At 35.6% G+C, this 23,470-nt stretch overlaps 2 protein-coding genes across 2 annotated transcripts; both read left to right on the forward strand.

The window, feature by feature from the left end:
- Positions 1-3,932: 3,932 nt before the first annotated feature.
- Positions 3,933-9,971, forward strand: LOC113709452 (dammarenediol II synthase). The gene is made up of 14 exons (XM_027232213.2): positions 3,933-4,009; positions 5,198-5,443; positions 5,691-5,879; positions 6,568-6,657; positions 6,746-6,940; positions 7,378-7,629; positions 7,739-7,927; positions 8,009-8,365; positions 8,455-8,660; positions 8,758-8,901; positions 9,019-9,196; positions 9,335-9,415; positions 9,541-9,624; positions 9,747-9,971. Exons 2-14 carry the CDS (start codon positions 5,243-5,245, stop codon positions 9,864-9,866), a joined length of 2,286 nt encoding a protein of 761 aa, XP_027088014.1. The 5' UTR covers positions 3,933-4,009; positions 5,198-5,242; the 3' UTR covers positions 9,867-9,971.
- A 3,037-nt stretch (positions 9,972-13,008) lies between these two features.
- On the forward strand, positions 13,009-20,111 carry LOC113710317 (coatomer subunit epsilon-1-like). Its single transcript, XM_027233260.2, has 7 exons — positions 13,009-13,335; positions 13,434-13,523; positions 15,319-15,470; positions 17,110-17,245; positions 17,327-17,482; positions 17,832-17,911; positions 19,742-20,111. The coding sequence occupies exons 1-7, from the start codon at positions 13,168-13,170 to the stop codon at positions 19,833-19,835; spliced, it is 876 nt and encodes a 291-aa protein (XP_027089061.1). The 5' UTR covers positions 13,009-13,167; the 3' UTR covers positions 19,836-20,111.
- The last annotated feature ends 3,359 nt before the right edge of the window (positions 20,112-23,470 follow it).

The following is a 23,470-nucleotide window of genomic DNA, read 5'->3' on the forward strand; positions in this document are numbered from 1 at the left end:
TTCCAGCCCTTAATGGAAGAGGGGGTGTGCGTGAACAGTTCGCGGGTGGGGAGTTCTCCCCCGCTCCTGCGAGCAAAATAAAACCAGCCATGAACTGGCCCGCTCACCTTCATTTGGAAGAATGACCTGAAAAGGTCTAGGGAATAAGGAATTTCGAGGACTCGGCACATCATAAAGAAGCCGAGGATCGATCTGATGGCGTTTGGAACGAGTTGGGTTATTCGAATTCCCCAAAAGGTTAGAATTTGGTAAAGGAATTGGGGAATGGGAAGACGGAGACCAGCTATGAGCTGATCCCTGTAGATGGCCACAAACTCAGAAGGAGGTCGGCAAGCATACTCCCCTGGTCGGGCAGCCTTAGCCTCGAACTGGAGGGGGATATCATACCTCCCCACCAGCTCGTCCACACTTCCCTGGTCTAGGATAGGGGGGATAAGCTCGACTTCCCCGAAGTCGATATCCGGCCCCCTGGAAGGTCCCGCCCTAGTCCGAGCTGGAGTTACCTCTAGGGGAATCCCCATGTCGGCAACTCCAGCGTCAGGACGGAAGGGCTGGTCGGTTTGGTCCATACCCAAAGTGGGAGAACGTAAGGGGAAGGGAAGGTATTCGGACGAGCTAGAAGAGGAAGAGCTGGAGGAAGAAGAGATTATCTCTATGGGTGCAGGTCGGACTACTCTACGCCTAGGTGCCGAGCTAGTGAGGTCTGAGTGCGTGGACGAAGAAGACATAAAAGGGAAAAGAGGACTTACTAGTGGATGAGGAGCTGTTATGTGCTTAGGGGGAAGCGCTACTCTGGAGCTCTCTAGGCAGGAGGCGAGCTGATGGGATTTGTGAAAGAAGAGAAATGAGAAGGGAGGCGTGAAAGTGACGTCTTGTAGGGCCTATTTATAAGCCCCCTGGGCGGAAAGCCGAAAGGTCCCGAGTTGGAAATCTGAATTTATTGCTGAAAGACGGTTTACTTGGAGAAACGCTTGAGCTGACAACCGTCATCATGAGGGACGTGACTCTTGAAGTGACGGTTATGGCAGAAAACGTGGCGGTTACCCGAACAAGGCGCGCGGCCGTGGGATTGTGGGCCCTACTCCCGGCTGACCTGGCGTTTCGAAATTTGGTCCAGACTCACGTGACCTATTAGTGACTCTAGACTCAATGGGGGCTAGTGTAGTGGGGCAAATCCACGCATGACACGTGCCAGATCGGTAAACCACACACGGCAGGTCGGCGGTAGATACCTCGAGGCTGGCAGGAGCCAGCTCGGCATAAGGGAGCCAGCTCGGCCGTGTCAAGGGCCTCCTATGATGGGCTTGATGGGCCGCCGCCTCCGAACATGTAGGGGCCGCCGCAGAAAACCCTAAGAAGACTCCGAACCCTAAGGGGACTTTGACTCCCATAAGGAAACTACAACTCATCCGGTCCTATATATACTACGCTACCAAGACTACACCAGGTACGCTGACACAAGTATTCTCTACTACTACTATACTCTCCGGCCAAACTGACTTAATCATCGGAGCTATTCCAGGGACTTTCGTCCCGCCTCCGTTCTTTCTTCTCAGGTCCCCTAGCTCGATTCGTCCTAGCAGGTCGGCCGCACCAGCACAGCTCGGACACGGTTTTTGGCAATCGCATCACACACGTATCAGCTCCCGCGCGCCACGCGCAGGCCTAATCCCCCGGCATATTCTATAGGAAGATTTGTGCATTTGTCCGGTTATTGCTCCTTTCACCAATAGTCAACTAAGATATGATAGAGGCCAGTGAAGTGAATAAAAAAAATTAACCTGGCAATAAGAACAACAAAAGCAATACATGCACCAAAATATCAGAACAGACAAACGAATATATGCTGACGGGAAGATATGGTCTTTGTATTTTGGCCAATTCTGTGCAATTGTTGTACTTATTATATTACTTGGTGTATAATTACATTACATTATTATCGTGAAAAATGAACTACATAAATAAAATATTTTACACAAATTACAATGACAATAATGTGATTGTACACTAAACATTACAACACGTACGACAATTAAATGGAGTTGGACATAACACGACAATTTTTTTTTTACCCCAAAACAAAAATAAAGATATCCACTTCAGGTATGTGAATTAGTGATTATTAATATTTTCCTTTTAGCAAGAAAAAAATGAAATTTAAGAAACGAAAAAGAAAGAACGAAAATTTGAACCCGAGACCTCTAAGTTCTGGATCAATTATTAATATCTTTGTACTTCCTTTGTCAAAAGAACTAGGACGTGTTACTCTCTTTCTTGTTTGGGTGACTAGAGACTTAATTGTAGTAGTAGTAGTAGTAGTTAATGTATATTAAATACTAAGTGGGTGCGCCATAGTGAATGAAGAATGCAGAAGAGGTCAACCCTTTGTCGGTACACCATGCGAACTAACTGAATTCAGTCAGTCAAAAGAGGACAACACTTCAACAGGCTGCTTGTATAATGTATAATCTACTCCAAAAGCGGAAAAAAGGCTCGTTTGAATCTGATCAAATCTAGAAGTGGAAAACAACCTGGATATCGTCCTAATTTCCTAACTGTATAAGGTTTTAGGCCGCCTGTCATATGCAGCATTTGTTAGGTGGTCAAGAAATTTTATGTGACGACAAATCAAATAGTAAATAGTAACGAAAAATAGATGTATGTTACACGATATTTATGTATTCAAGAAAAAGGGATTTTCTTGGAGAAGCCATAGAAAATTTATCGACGTTTAAATGACTCTACAACATCAGTAGTTAAACCAAAATACCCGGCTTTATTACATTTACAAATACCTTAAAATAATTAACAAATGATTAATATCTGGAATTCATTGCCTAGTTCTGTAATTAACAAGTAATTTTTTGGTCGTATGTCAAGTATTATTGAGGTTTTCATCTGCAAACGGTCAACAATTACAAGCTTGGCTATTGAGATCCTATTATTCATTCTGGTTCAGCTTGATTTTGATTGTATAAAGATTTTTGTTACAAATTAATTTTGCGGAGATGTAGAATGCGCCAATAAAAACAAAAATGGACGTCTTGGATTAGACCATGGATTCTGGCGAACAATTCTAATCTTCTCCTCTCTGTAGATGACATAACTTAGACATGTCAATTTTGTTTCTTTTCTTTTTGTCAACAAAAAAAAACTTACCTTTTTTTTTGCCAGATACACGATAGTACTTATATTTATTCTATTTTATGCTACGAGGGAGGGAAGAACCTAAAGAGACTCAAAGAAAAATCGGAGAGAATTGAATCACCTACCGGCCCGAAAAAAAACTTACCTCACTTTGATCGATAGAATCGACAATTTTGTTCTGGCTCTATATTGACAAATATGGTCAACATGTAGTACCTTGTTCAGTTAGCAATTATGTCAAACTTTAAACAGAAGATATATTGCAATAAGTTTTACATTCTATATTTATTTTAAAAGAAATAAAATTTCAGTGTAAAATTAGCTTATTTTGGCTTTTGTGTAAAAGGTTTATCTTTAGTTTCAAATACCTGTTAGACTTGAGACGCTATTAAATACAAAAAAAGAAAAGGCCTCTTAATTTGTTTTCATCAAAATTCACCTTTTAGATAAACCCAAATTTGTTTATATACTAAGTCAAATTAAACTAAATTATTGTATATTTTTCTTATACAACTTGTCAAACTTTTTGTGCATCAAATAATTAACCACAAAGAGAAGGGGTAAATACAGAATTGGTCCGATTTAAAGGCTAGGCATTATGATCAAATAGAATGCCATGACCAAGTCTTGAAAATTGCAAACCATAAATGAGTCAGCTCATGTGTGCGCATTTACTTACATTTTTCCATCCCATCCTTTTCTCTCCATCTCGACTACTTAGTCTCGCACAAACCACCAGTCTATATAAGAGCAGAATTCATCACTAAATTGGACCATCCAACCATCTTCTTCCTTTGTATTCATCTCCAGGCCTAGCTAATTCTATCAAGGCTTCTTTTATACCTCTCTCTTTCTTTCTCAGGTATGTTTCTCAAGTGCATGTTTTACTTAGAACTATCTTTAACCACTCAACTTTTTATACCTACATAATCTTGCTTGATCTCTACTATCAAGTGCTGAACCTTTTTTCCCCCCTCAACCGTCTGCCTAGCTAGTCTTGATAAAAATAAGCTGTACTAGAACAAATTTTCTTGCTTAAGCTAACTCATTCTCTATTAAAATCCTCTAAGCTGAACAAAACGAGAATACAAGTACGTATGCATGCATGTCTTGCCAATTGAATACAGTATTTAGTGGATTTTTAGTACTTTTACCTCTTTTCTGAGCAGCAGTCCTAGATCCCAATAAGTCCGTCCTTCTCAAGTGATTATAGATCTAGTTAGGCCGTCAAGGTAAGTCTAATGTCATTGTATAAATGCCTTGCAGAGAAAAATGTTGTTTCAATCTGCTTTTCCATCGATACATGCAGGCTGGCAAGGAAAATATAGAAGGATTGACCTCCTAACTGTTTCTTAACTGTAAACTTAATAAATGCGAATCTGATTACGTGAATTAGATCAAAGTCCAGTAAGAGACGGCTACTGTCAACACAGTTGGCATGCATCCAAATATTTTAGTTTTAAAACCAAGTATCAAGTTCAGCTCTGTACCCGATTGCAAGTACTTGAAAACCCGATAACTGATTCTACTGGTTTTGCAAGTTGATCACGAATTTGAGTTCTTTTTGTCTTCTTGAATCTTTCTTCTTGACTGCCTCAATGTGTATTCGTTTGTAGCATATTTGTTAGTTTCTTTGTTTTTCTTTTTTGTGATAACAGATGATGACTAGACTGATATTTTTCGTCTAAACTAAAACACTTGAATAGAGGAGGAGATTGGATTTCATAATCAGCTTCTGGCTTGCATTTCCTTTCTTCCTAGTTGTTTTCTTTCTGGAAAGCTGATTGAAAATCAGTGATGAAGTGGTCAACTTTGGCGTTTGAAGACGAAATATTGATGATTCATTTAATATAGCACAAGTCAACGCTAGGCTAGCTGAAACTAGCCTTGCATAATTTATACTTGAAACATTCTCTGTTGCCGACCATATATAATTCTAAGTGAGATTGGGTCTTTGATTTGACAATATTTATAGTTTTTGGTCAAATGAATTTTTCTGCTTGAGTTAGTTCAACTGTACAAGCTATAACTTGATTTGTGTCACTTGCAGACAGAGACAGTCATTTTAGTGTTGAATTTCTGAGAAAAGAAGAGAATGTGGAAGCTAAAGATTGCTGAAGGCCACGGACCTTACCTGTACAGCACCAACAATTTTGCCGGCAGGCAAATTTGGGAGTATGATCCCAATGCTGGAACGCCTGAGGAAAGAGAAGCATTTCAAAAAGCTCGAGAGGAATTCACAAAAAATAGGAAGAAGGGTGTTCATCCATGTGGTGATTTGTTCATGAGAATGCAGGTAATTCACGTATAGTCTACAATTTTATTAAAACTTTTAGATTTATGATACATAATCCTAATATTACAACATTTGATTAACTGTTTCATTGATATGACATGCATCTAAACCCTTTTCTGTAACGTGAATTATCAGTGTATAACAGATGAATCCGCTAGCCGTATTTTGCTTCTAGTCTAACATTTTTCTTGATCTTGTTCACAATTCAATGTGATGTAATTTTCTTGTTAATTATGATGTTCTGCAGCTTATAAAAGAAAGTGGAATTGATCTGTTGAGCATCCCACCAATTAGATTGGGAGAAAACGAAGAAGTAACCTATGAAAATACTACTATTGCTGTTAAGAAAGCACTTAGGCTAAACCGTGCAATCCAGGCAAGCGATGGCCATTGGCCGGCTGAGAATGCCGGGCCAATGTTTTTCACGCCGCCACTGGTAAGTTTTTCATGCAAAAGGCCACTCAAGTTTGACATTTCCAACTTTTGGAGCAAAGTTGACTTTCGCCGTTTTTAGAAAAAAAAAAAAGGAAAAAAAAGTTGACTAATTACACTATTCTAGCCACCAACAAAAATGGTTATTTGTTTAACGTTAATGATGTAGACCTAATTTATGGACTTCACAGGCAGTTGACTATTTTATGTACATTTATAGCAATCATGCACCGTCAAATTATGGTTTATTGACCTGATCCACTGAGTGGATGCATTTACAAATCCGTGTTGATTATTTGGTTGACTCTAAAGTAATGGAAGATTAGGTTTTTTTTCATTAGCCAGTCACCTTTCATTTGTACTTCCATCAAACTTTTCTCACTATGGCAGGCTGATTAGCACTTGCTAATTTCTATAATTTAAAAATTAAAGGTTTGACCGGTCTTTTTATTATTTAGAAAAATTACAGAAAAAAAAAGGAGTGTTTGAAAATATAACTTGGTTTAGGTAATTGATTATTTCAAAATTATTCTTTTTGTATTCGGGAAATATTTTTTCAACCATTCTATTTTTTTTTCTAATTTTTTGATCGCTACTTTATTTTACAAACGTCACATCGCAAAAAGCGTTGTGATGAATAATAATTCATTCATAATCAGTGAATGCTTGCTGATTATTCTGCAATCTTGCAGCTCATTGCATTGTACATCAGTGGAGCAATTAACACTATCCTGACAAAAGAACACAAAAAAGAGATGATTCGTTACATCTACAACCATCAAGTGAGTAGTAACGAGTCACAATCTAAGTGTATTCCAACTGTTGAATTCCATTTCTGTCTCCTAATCCTGTGGACTGCACCATATGCAGAATGATGATGGTGGTTGGGGATTCTACATTGAGGGTCACAGCACCATGATTGGATCAGCCCTCAGCTATGTAGCTTTACGAATTCTCGGCGAAGGACCCGATGATGGAAATGGTGCAGTTGCTAGAGCTCGCAAATGGATCCTTGATCATGGCGGTGCAACTGGAATTCCCTCCTGGGGAAAGACTTATCTCTCGGTACGTCTCAACATCTCTAGCAATACATAGAAAAATCTTGGGTGTACTATACGGTCAACTGGTCCATATTAGAGAAATGCGGTTCTAATTAAAACAATGTTAAATTTACGAATGAAGGGCACGGACAGTTGTCAGTGATATAATCTAATTAAAACAATGTTAAATTTACGAATGAAGGGTACGAACAGTTGTCAGTGACATAGTCTAAATTGTACTAACGAGGCAATAATGAAAGATGGAAGGACAAGCAAATGTTACGTAATTCTGATGCAACTAACATGTACGGCACACATAAACAGTAATCAAATGTAACAGTTCTGTTAAGAATATGTACAAGCAGCTGGCAATGAATTACCATCGTTCCTCTCCAGAGTTCTGGATATTGGTGTACAACTAAAATTACTTACTCATCAGCACATGTGTTTGTTCTGTTTCAGGTACTTGGAGTGTACGACTGGGATGGCTGCAACCCAGTGCCTCCAGAGTTTTGGCTTTTCCCTGAATTTTTCCCTTATCATCCAGCAAAGATGTGGTGTTACTGCCGGACAACCTACATGCCCATGTCCTACTTGTATGGCAAAAAATATCACGGGCCGCTTACTGATCTTGTTATGTCACTCAGACAGGAAATTCATGTAAAACCATATGATCAAATTGACTGGAATAAAGCACGCCATGACTGTTGCAAGGTATTCAAAATCATCCTATCAGATTCTTAATTTAATCAAGAAATTGTTTCAATCTTTTGAAGTTAAGTTTTAGTGCCTAATGAGGTATACAATTGATTCATCAATCCAGGAGGACTTGTACTACCCTCATTCCCGCATCCAAGATCTTCTCTGGGATACACTCAATTATTGCACAGAGCCAATTATGAGACGTTGGCCATTGAACAAAATCAGAGAAAGAGCTATGGACAAAGCAATTAAATACATGCGGTATGGAGCTGAAGAGAGCAGATACATTACCATTGGATGTGTTGAAAAGGTTAGAATCACAAATTTTTTTTGTTCATTAATCTTGTATTGATCATCATTGAAAAATGATCTAACTTTATGTTGATGACAGAGTTTACAAATGATGTGTTGGTGGGCGCACGATCCAAATTGCGATGAGTTCAAGTATCACCTGGCTAGAGTTCCCGATTACCTATGGCTTGCTGAAGATGGGATGAAAATGCAGAGCTTTGGAAGTCAGGTCTGGGATTGTGCACTTGCTACTCAGGCTGTTATGGCAACTGGGATGGTAGATGAATATGGTGACTGTCTGACGAAAGCACATTTCCACATTAAAGAATCCCAGGTTAAAGAAAATCCCAAAGGTGACTTCAAAAGCATGTACCGTCACTTCACCAAAGGTTCTTGGACTTTCTCTGATCAAGATCAAGGGTGGGTTGTCTCAGATTGTACTGCTGAATCACTCAAGGTAATTAACTTGGACGATTTTGCACATGTTTTCTTTGCGATTTTGAAACTATAGCTTGTTGCCTCAACCAATTGAATTTTTATGTGCAGTGTCTCTTGATGCTTTCGCAAATGCCAACAGAAATTTCTGGCAAAAAAGCCGATGTGGAGCGCCTGTATGATGCAGTGAATGTTCTTCTCTATCTACAGAGTCCTGAGAGTGGTGGCTTTTCTATCTGGGAACCTCCAGTTCCACAACCTTATCTGCAAGTTTTGAATCCTTCAGAGCTTTTTGCAGACATTGTAGTTGAGCAAGAGTAAGAACAATAATGTCCTTTATCGAATTCTAGATGTGTTAAGAAATGCTGTTGATTCTGTGGATGCTCATAATATCTATTGAATTTGGTAATTCAGGCATGTTGAGAACACTGCATCCATTATACAAGCTCTTCTATTATTCAAGAGGCTCCATCCAGGACACAGGGAAAAAGAGATAGAAATAGCTGTGGCAAAAGCTGTTTCATTTCTTGAAGGAAAACAATGGCCTGATGGTTCATGGTAAGTTAAATTATTCTCACAATTTCGTCAGCTTTGATTTAAAAAAATGATTACCAAAAACAAGGAGCAAAAAAAAAAATTGAAAGATTTGATCTGATTAGATTCATTCTTTAACAGGTATGGCTACTGGGGTATTTGCTTCCTGTATGGAACAATGTTTGTGTTAGCTGGGCTAGTTGTTGCTGGAAAAACTTACAGCAATTCTGAAGCAGTTCGTAAAGCTGTCCAATTTTATCTATCAACTCAGAATGAAGAGGGTGGTTGGGGAGAATCCCTTGAATCTTGCCCCAGCATGGTAATAATCTATTTCTTTTCCTACATGTTTCTCATTCAATATATATATATATATATATATATATATATATATATATAAACATTTATGAATCAAGTGTAAATTTTGTGTTAAAAATTTTATACTCTGAATATTGAACAGAAATACACACCTTTGGAAGGCAATAGAACAAATTTAGTTCAAACAGCATGGGCTATGCTTGGTCTTATGCATGGTGGACAGGTGAGCAACACTTAGTTTTTCTTTGACTAAATGAAATTAGTGCAGAAAAATACACTAAACTGCATTGTAAAAATTGCAATGTTATAAATATAATCAATTGTATCTTTTGTTTTCTTGAAAACTAGGCTGAGAGAGATCCAACACCTTTGCACAAAGCAGCCAAATTATTGATGAATGCACAGATGGATGATGGAGATTTTCCTCAACAGGTATAAATAACTTTTAGTTGGGATGTGATGGAAATTCTATCTCTCTTTATCTTTCTCTCATTTTGGAGGGATCTTTGGTTATGCAAGCCTAGAAACTGAAATATATCCTACCATGATTGCAGGAAATTACAGGGGTCTATATGAAGAACTGTATGCTTCACTATGCCCAATATAGGAATATCTTCCCATTGTGGGCACTTTCAGAATATCGTAAACGTGTCTGGCCTTCTCAATGTCTGTAGATAGAACAGAATATCGTAAAATTTGATGTTATTTTTCTTGATAAGAGTGTAGTTTCAACAACAATTTCACAATGTTATGGAATAATCAAATCCAATTTTTTGCAATATATGATGCCAAGTCCAAAAAGTTAAAATAATGTGATTGATTTTCCTTTTATTCATGAGACTACACTCCACCTATGCATCTTTTTCACCTCAAGAACTGAGTACAAGAGACCAATTCTCTATCCATTTTATTTGAAATTCATGGATCCTCAATAGACTTGAATCTATGAGTCAATCATTTTTTGTTCTCTCTTCTTTTTTTTTTTTTGTTTCTTTTTCCCTTTTTTTTTTACAATTTTCCCTTGTTGATTAGGAGGAGTAAAACGATTTACAATGACAAAAAGAAAGCTAACTATTAGTAAATCACTCTGCAGTTAACACAATTGCAATTGCGCCATGCCGCCACATGACTATTGTAACCTTATTGTACATAGAATAAAACCAATATTAAGATGAATAAGAAAACAAATAAGGAAAAGAATTTATCAAAGAGAAATGCCAATAGCTACTAGCAATGTCAAAATTCAAATGGAGGCAGGTGTTACAAAGGTCATTTTCTTTACATGTAAGATTCCAAAGCCTAACTTGACATATCTTAATTAAGTTTATCGTAATAGTCATTGGATTAATATTTGTCAGTGTATATACTATCAGCGTATGAATGATAATTATATAAAATTTGAATTTGAAATTCAATTTTTGCATATATGCCTAATTGTAATAGTCATTGGACTAATGTTTTCTATATTGACAGTGTTTTCTCTATTGTTAACGTTAGATGAATAATAATTATATAAAATTTTAATTTGAAATTCAATTTTTGTACATATGTCATTAATCCATCCAATAGTGATAGACAATGCATATACTATTAGTGCATATAAAATTTACTCTTTCTAACTTCATCTTTTAAGGTCGTTTTTCCTTAAATAATAAAAAAATAAAAAGTATGCCATGAATCTATGCAGCAGTGATAGTGTGTACACTGTTGTGTATATAAGTTTTACTCTGCTTGACTTTATCTTTTAATGATGTTTTTTCTTAAAAATAAAAAATAAAAATAAAAAGTATGAAGGCATCAAGCTTCCACACCTTTATAAGCCTTTTTATTCTCTATTTTTTTCCCGCCTGGCACTAATTCCCCCGGCACCCGCTCCTCTCGCCCCGTCCCCGCTTCTCTCATGGGGTTAATAATAATTTGTCATATGATTTCATTATAACCAATTTTTAGCAAAGAATCAAGTACTTAAATATCAACATATCATCAAGTCATTATCCATTATAATTTCACAGTTGAAACCCATAAAAATAATCAAACAAAAATCTATTTGAATACAATCCAACATATGAAACAAACACAATTAAAGTACTCAAATTTTCACTTTCGAAACAAATACAATCACTAAGTCATTATTCTATTTTTTTTTTTGAGAAAAAAGTGTTAATGTGTATAGTGTAATTAAGAATTTAGTATAAATATATTAGTTAATTTAGTATAACTAATTAATAATTTTCATTAGTAGACATGTATAATTATTAGCATAATTGATAATACCAATTATATTATATATACTAATATATATATATTTATTATTAAATATTATGTATATATATAATTCTTTTAACAGGTAGCGAGGCCCCATTTTTGGGTGGAAAAAATTCCTTCCCCCGCCCGAACTCCCGCCCCATTAGCCCGTGCACCACGGGTGCCCGCACCCAATCCGCAGACAAACACCATGGAAAATACAAACAAATGGACCAAGAATGTATTTCAATGTGAGGTATCAATTTGCAAAATCTTTATGTCACAAGCTGTAAGATCTATAGTATGTCTTTCTCACTTAACCTATAGTCCTATCTATGCCTTATCTATTATCTTGAATGAAATTGTTCTACTAGTAGTTACTAGTTTAAATGTACACGTTCATATTATAAAAAAAAATGTACAAGTTCATAAAATTTATGAATTCATCAAATGAATTCCAAAATCCAAACTAGATGAATGTTTTTTATGGAGTGAATTATTGTTTTACTTTGCTGAGTTAATTCGTAACTCCCTTAATGTTAAATTTCATAAGGGATAATTTCAGAAACCTTCTTTGAGATTTGTCATAATATCACGTAGTTTTTTTAAAGTTTTTAAAATCTCACTTACCTTCCTTGTCAACTTGACAAGACTAAATATTTCTATCAAATGTCACAAATTAACAACATTACCCTTGCTCTTAATAACTATTTAACCAACAAGCCAAAACAACATAAAATTTTAAAACCAAAAAATGTAAATTAAAAAAATTGTTAGCTAATAATGGTCCATATTTTTTTACATTGGGATCGTCTTGGAATAGCAAAGTACATGGATAAATTAAATCTAGTCAAGGTCAATCATTTAGGAGGATTTTTGTGAGTAATTAATGCCTTAAATGATTTCATGCACAGTTAAGTTACAATTAAGGAGGTCAAGATATGTTTTGGGAAAATATGTTTTAATTCATAGTATAGTTTAAGTTGTATTGAAAACTAATATAATCTCTTCATAAGTGTGAATTTTTCAAGATATTTGCACATTATAAAAAATTTAATCTTATTTTATTTTTTATTGTTGTTATAAATTTCATAGATAGGATAACTAATATTGGAACAAAAGTTTTATCTTTCTTGTATTTCTTCCAAAGGAGTTAAAATGTTACAAGAAATGTCAACCCATGGTAGGTAAGTGAGATTTTAAAAACTTCAAAGGAGCTGAGTGATATTATAAGAAATCTCGGGGAAGCTTATGAAATTATCCCATTTCATAAATACTTCTTCTTCTTATTTTTCATTTAAATTCAAGGGAAGACTCTTCAAATTTTATATAAAAAAATACTTTACATCATTTTCTCGAATATTACTCATAATCAACCAGATGAATTAGATCTGAATAATTTTATTAAAAAGGTATCATATTTGCCAAATTTATATACAAACGATAGAATAGAAATTATAATTAATTACTCAATGAGGCTATGTACAAAAAAAGAAAAAAAATCTTGGTTTTCATGTAATTTTTCATTCTGTCATTTATCATTTTACATTTTTACTTGCTTTTTTACTTGCTATGCAATTTGAAAATCATCCCTATAAATAGAAATAGGGATATAGGATGAAGAGTCTCTCTCTCTCTCTCTCTCTCTCTTGTCTACTGTTAAAGCAGATCTAATTCATCATCTCTACAGTCGAATCCAAGCCGGAAGGAGAAAAATTTTACAGACCAATAATGGCAGCCGGAGCACCCGACCCGTTATTTGCCCTGAGGAACAACTTCTACTTAGGTGCATACCAAGCCGCCATCAACAACAGCGACGTCCCGAACCTCTCATCCGAAGAAGCCGTCGAAAGAGATTCTCTGGTTTATAGATCTTACATTGCTCTAGGCAGTTATCAGGTAATCCTAAAATTCTTCGATCTTTTTGTTCAAATTTCCTCTTTTTCTTTTTTTTAGGTTAGAAACGTTCTGATTTTGATTGAAAATTTGTCGTGCAGCTTGTGATTAATGAGATCGACTCCTCAGCTGCTACTCCTCTTCAGGCCGTCAAATTGCTCGCTTCGTATTTCGCAAGCCCTGCTGACAAGGTGACCCTTTTTTTGCGCGCGCCCTCTTGAATTACCAATTTTGTTTGTTACTGCAATGTTAATTATGAAAAAGGAAATGTTTTGATCTCCCTTTCTAGATTGTTGAAATGTATTCGATGTAGAGAGAATTGTTAGAATTCAATTGGAGATCTGAGATTTGGCTTATGGATCGGGGCGCTACCATAGTTAGAGCCGGTTAGGTGAATTTGCATTTCATTCAGTACTTAGATGTGGTTTTGGATACTCTTATCCTTCTGTGTTACATTGTGATAAGTGAAGGACTTTTTTTTTTGGGAATTGTGATTATGTGGAAGTGTTGGTGGACAGTTGTGATACCGGGTTTGTTCAGAGTGTACTTGTGCTTTCTATTGTGAGTGGAACTGTTTTGTGGCCTCCTACTAGCAGTAGGAAAGAAGTGTTGTGAAGCAACACTTGTGTGGTAATAAGCTAACTGTTAAATTAAAGAAGATGTTTCATTTGATAAGATATCCAAGTCGATTAACTGAAGGCTAGAAATATATATGATTTGTGATGCAATTGACACTTCTGAGAAGATAGTCAGATTCTTCTAGTGAGTCAAGTTTATCACTTGATGATAAATCTGATAATGTGGTTTGTGGTCATTTCTCTCTGTTGAATTGCAATAATTGTATCAGATAGAAAAGATGTACCTGGATGGAGAAAATAAAGACCATAGGCCTGAAATGCTCATGTTATAGGTATTGGTAGATAGGAACCTCAAGACCATAGCTTATTCAAATCTGTTCATGAGATTTATGAGAAAATACCATTCACTTGTCTCAAGGCAATGGAAAGAGCTGCACGTTGCTTCTGTTTCTATATCTAAATCACTAGATGCAGTTCTTGGGCAAAACTTGAAAAAATAACTGCAGAACCTAGTTTACTTTGATTTTTTTGAGCTCACAATCTTGTTTGATTTGTTCTCACTACACAAAATTGTTCCTTGCGCTGAACTTGAATCAGTTTATTTGGATAGAGTATTATTTGAAATATTATTTGGAATAATTACTGTAGCACTTTTTGTGATATGATGTATGTGAGATAAAAAAGTAATTGGGAATGTAAAAAGGTGGATTGGGAAATGTGTTTATGATGCAAGCGAAATATTATTTGAGATATTTGTGCTATCCAAACTAGTGTTTTGTTTTTTTTTTTCAGATTTAATGTTTTTAAGTTCCCAATTATATCTATTTTGTTTTCCTTAGTGAACACTCTGTTGTTTATTTACCTTTTTCAAGTGTAATTTGATCACATTTGAGAGGGGTAGTGACTTGATGGAAATTTGTGTTGAAGAGTTATGGTATTGTTACTGTAGTATTTCAGATGTTCTTTTTGAAGGTGTAAAAGATGAAACTTTTGTGGAAAGATATTTTCTTGTGCATATTATTATCTTTTCGACAAGGAGGCTTTGAACATTTTTATTTGTAACACAATTTTTCGAAGTATTCTGATGCACTGGTCTTGAAAAAGTAAAGCCATTTTGTTTTTTCTAGTAGAGGTCCTACCTTTTCTTCCTTGTCCCCCCTCTTCTTTCCTTGTGGGAGAAGAATGGTAAAACTGCATCAAGAATCCAGCTTTATATGTTTCATTTTGCAGAAAAACTTAGTGTTTGCACTTACATTCTAAAATTGATGGGCATGATATGATATGTTTTTCCTGTTGCTTTCTTTTTTAAGCAGAGGAAATATTTTCCAAGTATTTTACTTTCCTAAACTTTCTGTTGAACTGAATGGGTGAATAGAATTATTTAGCCAGTTTCATTTGTGTTGAACAGGAAGCAACAATCTCAAGTATTAAGGAGTGGTTGGGAGATCCAGCCATTGGGAGCAACCCTATTTTACGCCTTATTGCTGGAATCATATTCATGCATGAGGAGGACTACAATGAAGCTCTCAAACATACAAATGCTGGGGGAACTTTGGAGCTGTAAGTGATTCTTGTCTTGGTTCTCGAAATCTAATTTTTCCCCTTGTAATACATATGCTTTGCAGATTCTATTATGTTTCTATCGCCAATATTATTCAAGTAGTGACCAAGCTTAATGCCTTGTGAAGAGATATACCACTTCTAGATATTTTGTTGACCTCGTGTAATTTTTATTGTGATGCTTGACGCAGTTAAGGTAACTTCGATTTCGTCATAATCTTGAATTTGTGATAATCTGTTTAGCTCACTGTTATTCTGTCTCATTTTTGCCAATGCTTATAGGTGCCTGTAAAGGTTTTCATTTAGGTTACCAGAAGTCTTTGACACTGTAGGTTTTCATGATGTGCTCACCTGTTGATCTTCAACCTTCATCTATAACTCCAAGTGTTATCACACACAATAGTTACCAGCCAGCAATATTCCATGTTTCACCACAATTGTTTTCTTAGCCATGGTTTTTGTTCTTTGGCTTGTTTACTTTATTCACAAACTTGCTTGTTCTTTTTCTGGAACCTAATTTGCCTCTTCCTTTTTAGCTTGTCATGGTGTACTGAGTGCTTTCATCTGAATGTTTACATTCAGGTAGAATTCAGGTCTTTTCATGTATAACAAATAAATCACTAAGTATTTTTATGACCATATAACTTCCTAACGAGATATCTTTTAGGTGCAATCCCTGAGATTGCAGTTTCTTGCGCAAGCCCATGCCTATGCCTCTTCCCTTTTTTACTTGTCTTTATAGTGGTAGGCTGAACAAAACTTCCTGGGTTTTCAAATCAAAGTGGCTTTTTTATGACTTGAAGCAGGTCATCATTACTGGTCTTCCTGTAAATTGTCTTGAAAATGCCCGGCATGAATCTGATTTGTGATACAGTTGAAAACCTAATCATAGCTTTTCTTGAATTAATATCAGTAGTTTCTATCAGGGTGAAATATTCTGTGTTGGTGAAGGAAGTCCCTATAGTATGAGTTAATATGTATGCTTTATGCGTTGGGTAGAGAATCATGGTGAATTTTTAATTTTTTGCTACATTTCCTAGATTAATTTGTCTTTGTTTTTTCTTTTTTGATAGACATTGCTATGAGCAATTTTTTGCTTGTTTGGGATGTTTCACTTTTTCTATGAACTTGCTTTTGCATTTCTTTATGCTTCATCGTATTTCTCCCTTTCCGATTAATTAGGACTGCAGAATTAAGCAGTTAGGCATGCTGAAGTTTATTGGCCAATATAAACTACAAGAATTATTCATGTCTAGTGTTTTCTTCAATTAACTTGTCGTTTACTTGAACTCTTTTTTTTTTTTTTTTGGGAACCTCGTTCTTGCCATGTGCATGTCACCATGATGCTTCATGCATACAGATATTTTGGGTGCGTGGTCGTTGATGTCCTGCTTTTTCTGATGCTCTATCCTTAATTCATGGCTGTGTTCTAAGGTTCCAGCGTGGTGAGTTTGCCAGTCAATGCACATCTAGCATTTTTTTCCCTTTGTTGTGAGTGTTGCTGCTCATACTGTGATGTTGGAATCTGTTCTGAAGTCTTTATGGCGTACTTATATTTTGCACATATATAGTTTGTTTCATATCTGTGACTTGGAAGACCTGAATTATATCTAAATGTATACATGCTTCCTTTCTACAGGCATGCATTGAACGTCCAAATATTTCTTAAGATGTACAGATCAGATTATGCAGAGAAGCAATTAAGAATCATGCAACAGATTGATGAAGACCATACTCTAACTCAACTTGCAAATGCATGGATGAATATAGCCGTAGTATGTATAATTATGTCTAATGTTGTCTTGTAAACTGTACAACTATCAAATTGTTTACTTAAATAAGGTCATGTTGAGCAGGGTGGTTCAAAGATACAAGAGGCATATCTTATCTTCCAAGATTTTTCTGAGAAGTATCAGAGTACATGTCTCGTCCTGAATGGAAAGGCTGTTTGCTGCATGCACATGGGAAACTTTGATGATGCTGAGACACTGTTACTTGATGCCCTAAACAAGGCAAGCTTTAGTTTGCAGATTATCTTTTATATAGGCTCTCAAGACCCCTAGGAATAAATGATAATAATGACTTGTTCTTCTGAAGAAGGATAATAACATCTAATCTTCATCACTTTGAGTTGATGTATTTAGCATATCTCTTCGAAAAGAATCTGCTTTTCATAGATGACACCAATTGTGAGATGACCGTTTCTTCACTGGTTTTGCATTTCTATGTCTTATGGTTACATTATGAAAAACATCCTTTGACATACTTGTGCCTAGTTAGTTTAACACATTTGAATTCTGGGAAGGAAGTGAGTTCCCGTTTTGCCGCCAGATGACGGGGGGTTTTTGACGATTTATGCAGGATGCAAAGGATTCTGAGACACTGGCCAATCTGGTGGTCTGCTGTCTTCACCTTGGGAAGTCTGCTTCGCGGTTCCTCAGGTAGAGTCATGATACTTTAAATAACTTTACTTGGCATACAGTATTGTGTATCTGAAGTGCTATGGTCTAAAGGGATTTCACTTGGAATCTTTTATGTTCCCTGTATTGTACTGTTATCATTTTCCTTTCTTTTTCTTTGTGGTTCCTTTTCTTCTTCAATTGCTAAACAAAATAAATAAGTGGTGCATCAAATGACATTATTGAATAGTCCTTAGGTTGCTATGTTAAATTTCTAGAATTTACAATATCATTTCTTCTGTAACAATAACCAAATGATAACGTACACATCCTTTGGGGTTTGCCAAAACATTTTGAGGCTTTCAAGGTACCATTTCTTGGAATAGCTCCCCACAATCCTTTTAAGATTAATGAAAATAGGCAACTTGAAGTTATAACTTGCTTGATTACAATTTCCTAACTGGTTTTAATGTTTCTATTTGTCCATATCTAAAAGAATCAGTGGCCATACGGGAGATCTGGTTACAATTGTCTGATAGGAGTCTTTATTTAGTATTAATTGGGTTACCTATGAAAGGTAGATAACTAGATGTAGTTGCAGGAGAAATGGCAGAGACTGTGAGAAAGGACGAAGAACTGATCCTTATATTTTTGAAAGCAGAAAGTTTTTAATGCTTAATTTAGGATTGGCTGCTTAGTTTTTAGAAGGGTACGATGGTTTTTTCCCTGGTTTGCAGTCTAGTAGTTGAAAGTGAAAGATTGTAGAAAATTGGAGGATTCTGTCCATGTTTGATATCATTTAGCAGCTGCAAACTGCATGAAGAGAAACTATCAAATGCAGAAGAGTGAATATTAGGAGGTAGGTAGGCATCATCTCTTATGATTTAGGTCATGGACAACGACGTAGGCAAGTCTCAATAAATGTCCCTGGTGACTTGCACCAAGGTTTCTTTTTTTGACTGCTTACAAGGTTTCAGATACAGGCATGCACCGAGATAGGCTTTGATTAATCTCACATTTCTGACTCTAGTTTCTCGTCAATCACAAGTATCCATCCTATCTAAGTCAGAAAATCAGCTCATGGTGTCAAGGCCAAAAGCTCAGTATTCGCAATTACTAAACGCACTGTTGGACAATCCCTAAGAGACTAGAAAAGTTAAAACCCTCCAATTTCAATAATTTACCAAGTGCAAGAGCAAACAAGGACTCTAAAATCAAATTGTCAGAAGAGCTCTTGGTCTTGTTTGTATAGAGTGTTGTAGGCATATATGTGAAGTATGTGTATAGTTCTCAAAAAGAATGTATATAGTTGGTGGCCGAAGGAGAAGTTAATTTGGTTAGCAGTAATTTCAAGGCTAAGTTTCTTCATAAGATGTTCAAGAATAGATGCTTGATAGGAGTCTGCTAATAATTTCAAGGCTCTGTGCTAAGTTGGGTTTTTGTGAGATGAGATGAGTGAATATACAATGCTAGAGTCTTCACATCATTTGATCTTTAATCATCTGCTGACGAGTGTTGAGTAGACGAGGATGGAGCCCTACAGGACCTGAAGCATTGGATGACTTTTGTAGTCTTGGGCTTCAATCTCACGCTCTCTTCACCCGAAATTCTCCCCTTCTTGCTCTACTTGTAGCCTTGGATTTTGACCAATTATTGATAATGAAATTGCTAGTGTCGGAAAATTGTTCTCTGTCCAAGCATGTAATGTCACCTAATTTACTTAGGGATGCCTCTATTCTGATCCATTGTGGTCTCAAATGTCTGATTTTCGTGCCATACTTGAAAATCTGGAGATCTGAAATGTGACTGACATTACTTTTGAAAATCTGAAATTTGACTGATGTTCCTACTTTTTATGATTCTCATTTTCAGCCAGTTGAAGTTGTCACACCCAGATCACTTGCTTGTGAAACGGGTATCGTCTGCAGAAGATAATTTTGAGAGGGCACTTCAAACAGTTGCTTGAAAATCGCCGCATCGCCTGCTACTGCAAAACTAGTGTTGTTTCTGGTCTTTACACCATTGTCCTGGTTTTACTACATATGAGCTAGGAAACAAACTTGGTCATTATTCTGAATTGTCCGTAATACATCGATAGTTGCGACTTCTCTCTTGAATCAGATAGTGTTTTACATATGAAATTTTTTTAAGTGGCTACAGGTTTCTTGTGTTCCATTGCCGCCATTTTGGAGATCCATGTACTGACTTTGTCGGAATAGATATTGCCAAGAGTTTCATTTCAGTTTGTAGTTTTCTCTTGCCTCTGCGCAGCAATTTTTGAGAAATCTGTTTCTTGGTTAAGACTCACTTAAGTTGATACCATGAAAAATAGATGACGCAGAATTTTGTTGAAAAACATTTTTGTTCAAGTAAAACCAGACATGAGCATCGGAAGCGGTCGAGTTTTTTTTTTTTTTCAAAATTATTGTCATACATATTTATGGCAATATTGTTGTACAAATTTGAATTTTCATACTCATGACTGATAAACTATGTTTGGAAAAACGTACTTTTCATCCCTAATGTTTGGGTGTGCGATAAATTTCATCCTCAGTTTTAGCAAGAACACATTTAATTATCAAACATTGTCAATTTTGGTTAATTTAGGACAATTGACAGAAAACTCTTAAAATTGGACGGAAAGTAGTCACATGAGAAGCATGCTCCATTAGTGAAGCATGTTCCATTAGGTAATTTATTGTAGTCAACAAAAGGAGAAAATTGAACCACTGGGCCAATGGCTCAGTGGCCACTAGGGAGGGGCTTAAGTCCCTCCTTGGGCTGTAGGTGAGGGTTCAAATCTTACCTGCAGCGAAAAAAATCTAAGGGTTATGTCAGAGCACTCCTTTTGTTTAGTTGGGTCTGTATACTCACTAGTTCCTTCCCTCCCTCCTAGATTAGGATAGAGCAGGTTATACAAATGTATTGTTACTGACTAAAAAAAAAAAACCAAGAGGAGAAAATTGTCTTCTTCTTCATTCTTTTGTCCTTTTTTAACGAGGAAGAACTTTTCTGCCATTCTCGCTGTCATCAATTGGACAATCGGCTATTCGGCTGGCTACTAGCTAAAAGATTGGTGAAAGCGGATTGGATCCATGGAGAATCCCATTGAAGAAAAATGTCCTTATAAAAGAAGGAACTAAGTGATTGGTCACAATGAACAACCAAGAAATCTTCTTTTCGGATTGTCACCCCGCTAAGGTTTCGTTTGATAGAACTGAATCTGAATCCTGAAATTTAAATATTAAAATAATTAATTTGCTGATTTTTAAGTACTGAAAAGAAATATATGAATGTCTGAATTTTAATGTTGAACCTATTTATACTATTTGATAAACATTTATAACTGAGTGCTTAATAAGTTAAATTGTATGATTTTGCCTTTCTATCTTTTCCTCCAAAAAAAAATAGAACCTATGAAATAATTAGCTTAAAATTGTTAGGAATGAAAATGACAATAATTATTTTAAAATCAAATTAAAATAAAAGATGAAATATATTACGGAAAAAACAAATTTGAGTTCGGTGAGTATGGGAGCGGTAGATTAAAAAAAAAAGTGAAAGGAAAAAAATGAAAATTATGAAAGAGTAGAAAATGGAAAATGATAAAATTATGACAGAGTAAAAAGATGTGAGGAGTATGAAAAAACTGTGAAAGTCCTTAAATAAGGAGAAAAGAGAAGTATAAAGCTATTAGGTAGAGAATATCAGGTTATTTAATTAAATAATGATTTTAAACATTGTTAATAAACAAGGGTAGATTTGGTAGATAAGATAAGATGGTTGAATTAAAACTGTTGAGTCTAATCAGAATTAAGCATTCAGTTATGATTCTTATGCTTAAAAAAATATATACAAGTTTAGCACCGTTTAACAAGTTAGTAGATGAATTTTTATTTATCAAACATCTAAAACTTCTGAATGTCTGAAAATGTTCAGTTTTAGCACTTTTTTATGTTATCAAACAAACTCTTAGAAGTTGTTAGTGTTGTTCTCAATCCACAATTGTAGATCGGTGTTGATGAAATCGAAGAAGAAGAACTTCTACTTCTCATTTTAGCACTCCAGGTTCTCCATGGCCTTTGCTTTTGTAGGTAGAATAATAGGGATTGAGCATGGTGAAACTCTGCCTGCAAAATTTAGGGCTAGATTGTATACTTTCCCATTTTTGTTGGCTGCATAAAATTACACTAACGGATTATGTTTCTCACGTGACCACCTTCCAATTTCAAGAGTTTTTTTGTCAATTGTCCTAAATTGACCGAAATTGATAATGTTTGAGTATTAAATGTGTTTTTACTCAAACTTTGAGGATGAAATTAATTGTTCACCCAAACATTAGGGACGAAAGTGCATTTTTCCCAACTATGTTTAAACTTGATGAAAGTGAAGCTATGAATAAGGGTGAGTTATTGTAAAACATGAAGTACGAGTTGGAATGTCTTCAAAGCAGCATTCTTCACCTCTCTCTCTCTCTCTCATTATTTTTATTGTCTCTATTTTACACCTATTTCTACTCTACACTAAAGGAAATGGGTGGATCCAAAATGGTTAATGGGGAACCCAAAATGAATTGAACCACTATCGAATCAGCCAAATACCTCTGCACCCCTTGGTGAGTTTTTCTAGGTTATTCTAGAGAAGAATACAAGTCAAAGGAGCTTTAAACCTCCTCTGGAGGTCAACTACTCTAGAGGTAGTTGGTTCTCTTGATTCACTTAAGCCAAAACTTGACAATTTTCTAGATTATTCAACTGGTTAAACTATAGTGTATGTAATTGTCAAAAATAGCAAAATTTTATCTTAATAAATATAACTAGGCAAATTGACCTGTTATACTTATTTGTAATTTGAGTTAATTCGAGATTTACTTTATTTTGTGAGAAGTCCAGTTAGATCCACACAATTGGTTTCTAAGTAAAATTCAACATCTGGGTTTAGTACATTCATCCCATTCATTTCTAGTCAATTTCAACGTCTAGGGTTAACATGAAACGAGTAGGTTTATTTTCTAATATCCTTCTAATAAAAATATATTTGTCATTATGGGAGATTCTAAGTTTAGTATGAGAAGTGCAGGCATATTTCCTAGTAATTTCATTTAAAAACTCTTTACCTTTACGGGAAATTCCAAAAAGGTTAATCAAATTTTGGAACTCTCCCTCCGACTTTCAATATAACCGATAAAAATATGGCAGCCTGTTTTCCCAAAATCTATTTTAGAAACTATTTAGTATTTACCTTTAAGGGGACTCTAGGTTTGGTATGGGAAGCACAGGCATATCTCCTAGTAATTTCTTTTAAAAACTATTTACCTTAATGAGAAATTCCAGAAAAGGATTCCTGAAATTAGAAACTCTCGCTTTCGTGTTCAATATGTAAGCTATATAAATAGGTTGTTCGTGTGGTAAAGAGGAAAAAAAAGGTTGTTTGTGTGGTTTAATCCCAATAGCCACCACAAAGAACATAGAGCACGAGAGAGTATATAATCAAGGTTCAATGGCTTCAGACAAAGGTATGCAATTTCTTATGTACGGTCGCTTTACTTGCTGTTAACTTTTAACTATTACATAACATATTATTTTTGCAGAAATCCGATTT

This window comes from Coffea arabica, chromosome 9e, assembly GCF_036785885.1.
Source record: "Coffea arabica cultivar ET-39 chromosome 9e, Coffea Arabica ET-39 HiFi, whole genome shotgun sequence".
Taxonomy (NCBI): domain Eukaryota; kingdom Viridiplantae; phylum Streptophyta; class Magnoliopsida; order Gentianales; family Rubiaceae; genus Coffea; species Coffea arabica.

Excerpts from the sequence above, each read along its gene's own strand:
- LOC113710317 (XM_027233260.2), top strand. The coding sequence starts at position 13,168 with ATGGCAGCCGGAGCACCCGACCCGTTATTTGCCCTGAGGAACAACTTC. Across the intron at positions 15,471-17,109 it reads GCTGGGGGAACTTTGGAGCT|GCATGCATTGAACGTCCAAA; the intron begins GTAAGTGATTCT and ends TCCTTTCTACAG. Across the intron at positions 17,246-17,326 it reads CATGGATGAATATAGCCGTA|GGTGGTTCAAAGATACAAGA; the intron begins GTATGTATAATT and ends CATGTTGAGCAG.
- LOC113709452 (XM_027232213.2), top strand. The coding sequence starts at position 5,243 with ATGTGGAAGCTAAAGATTGCTGAAGGCCACGGACCTTACCTGTACAGC. Across the intron at positions 6,658-6,745 it reads GTTACATCTACAACCATCAA|AATGATGATGGTGGTTGGGG; the intron begins GTGAGTAGTAAC and ends CACCATATGCAG. Across the intron at positions 8,902-9,018 it reads CAATGGCCTGATGGTTCATG|GTATGGCTACTGGGGTATTT; the intron begins GTAAGTTAAATT and ends ATTCTTTAACAG.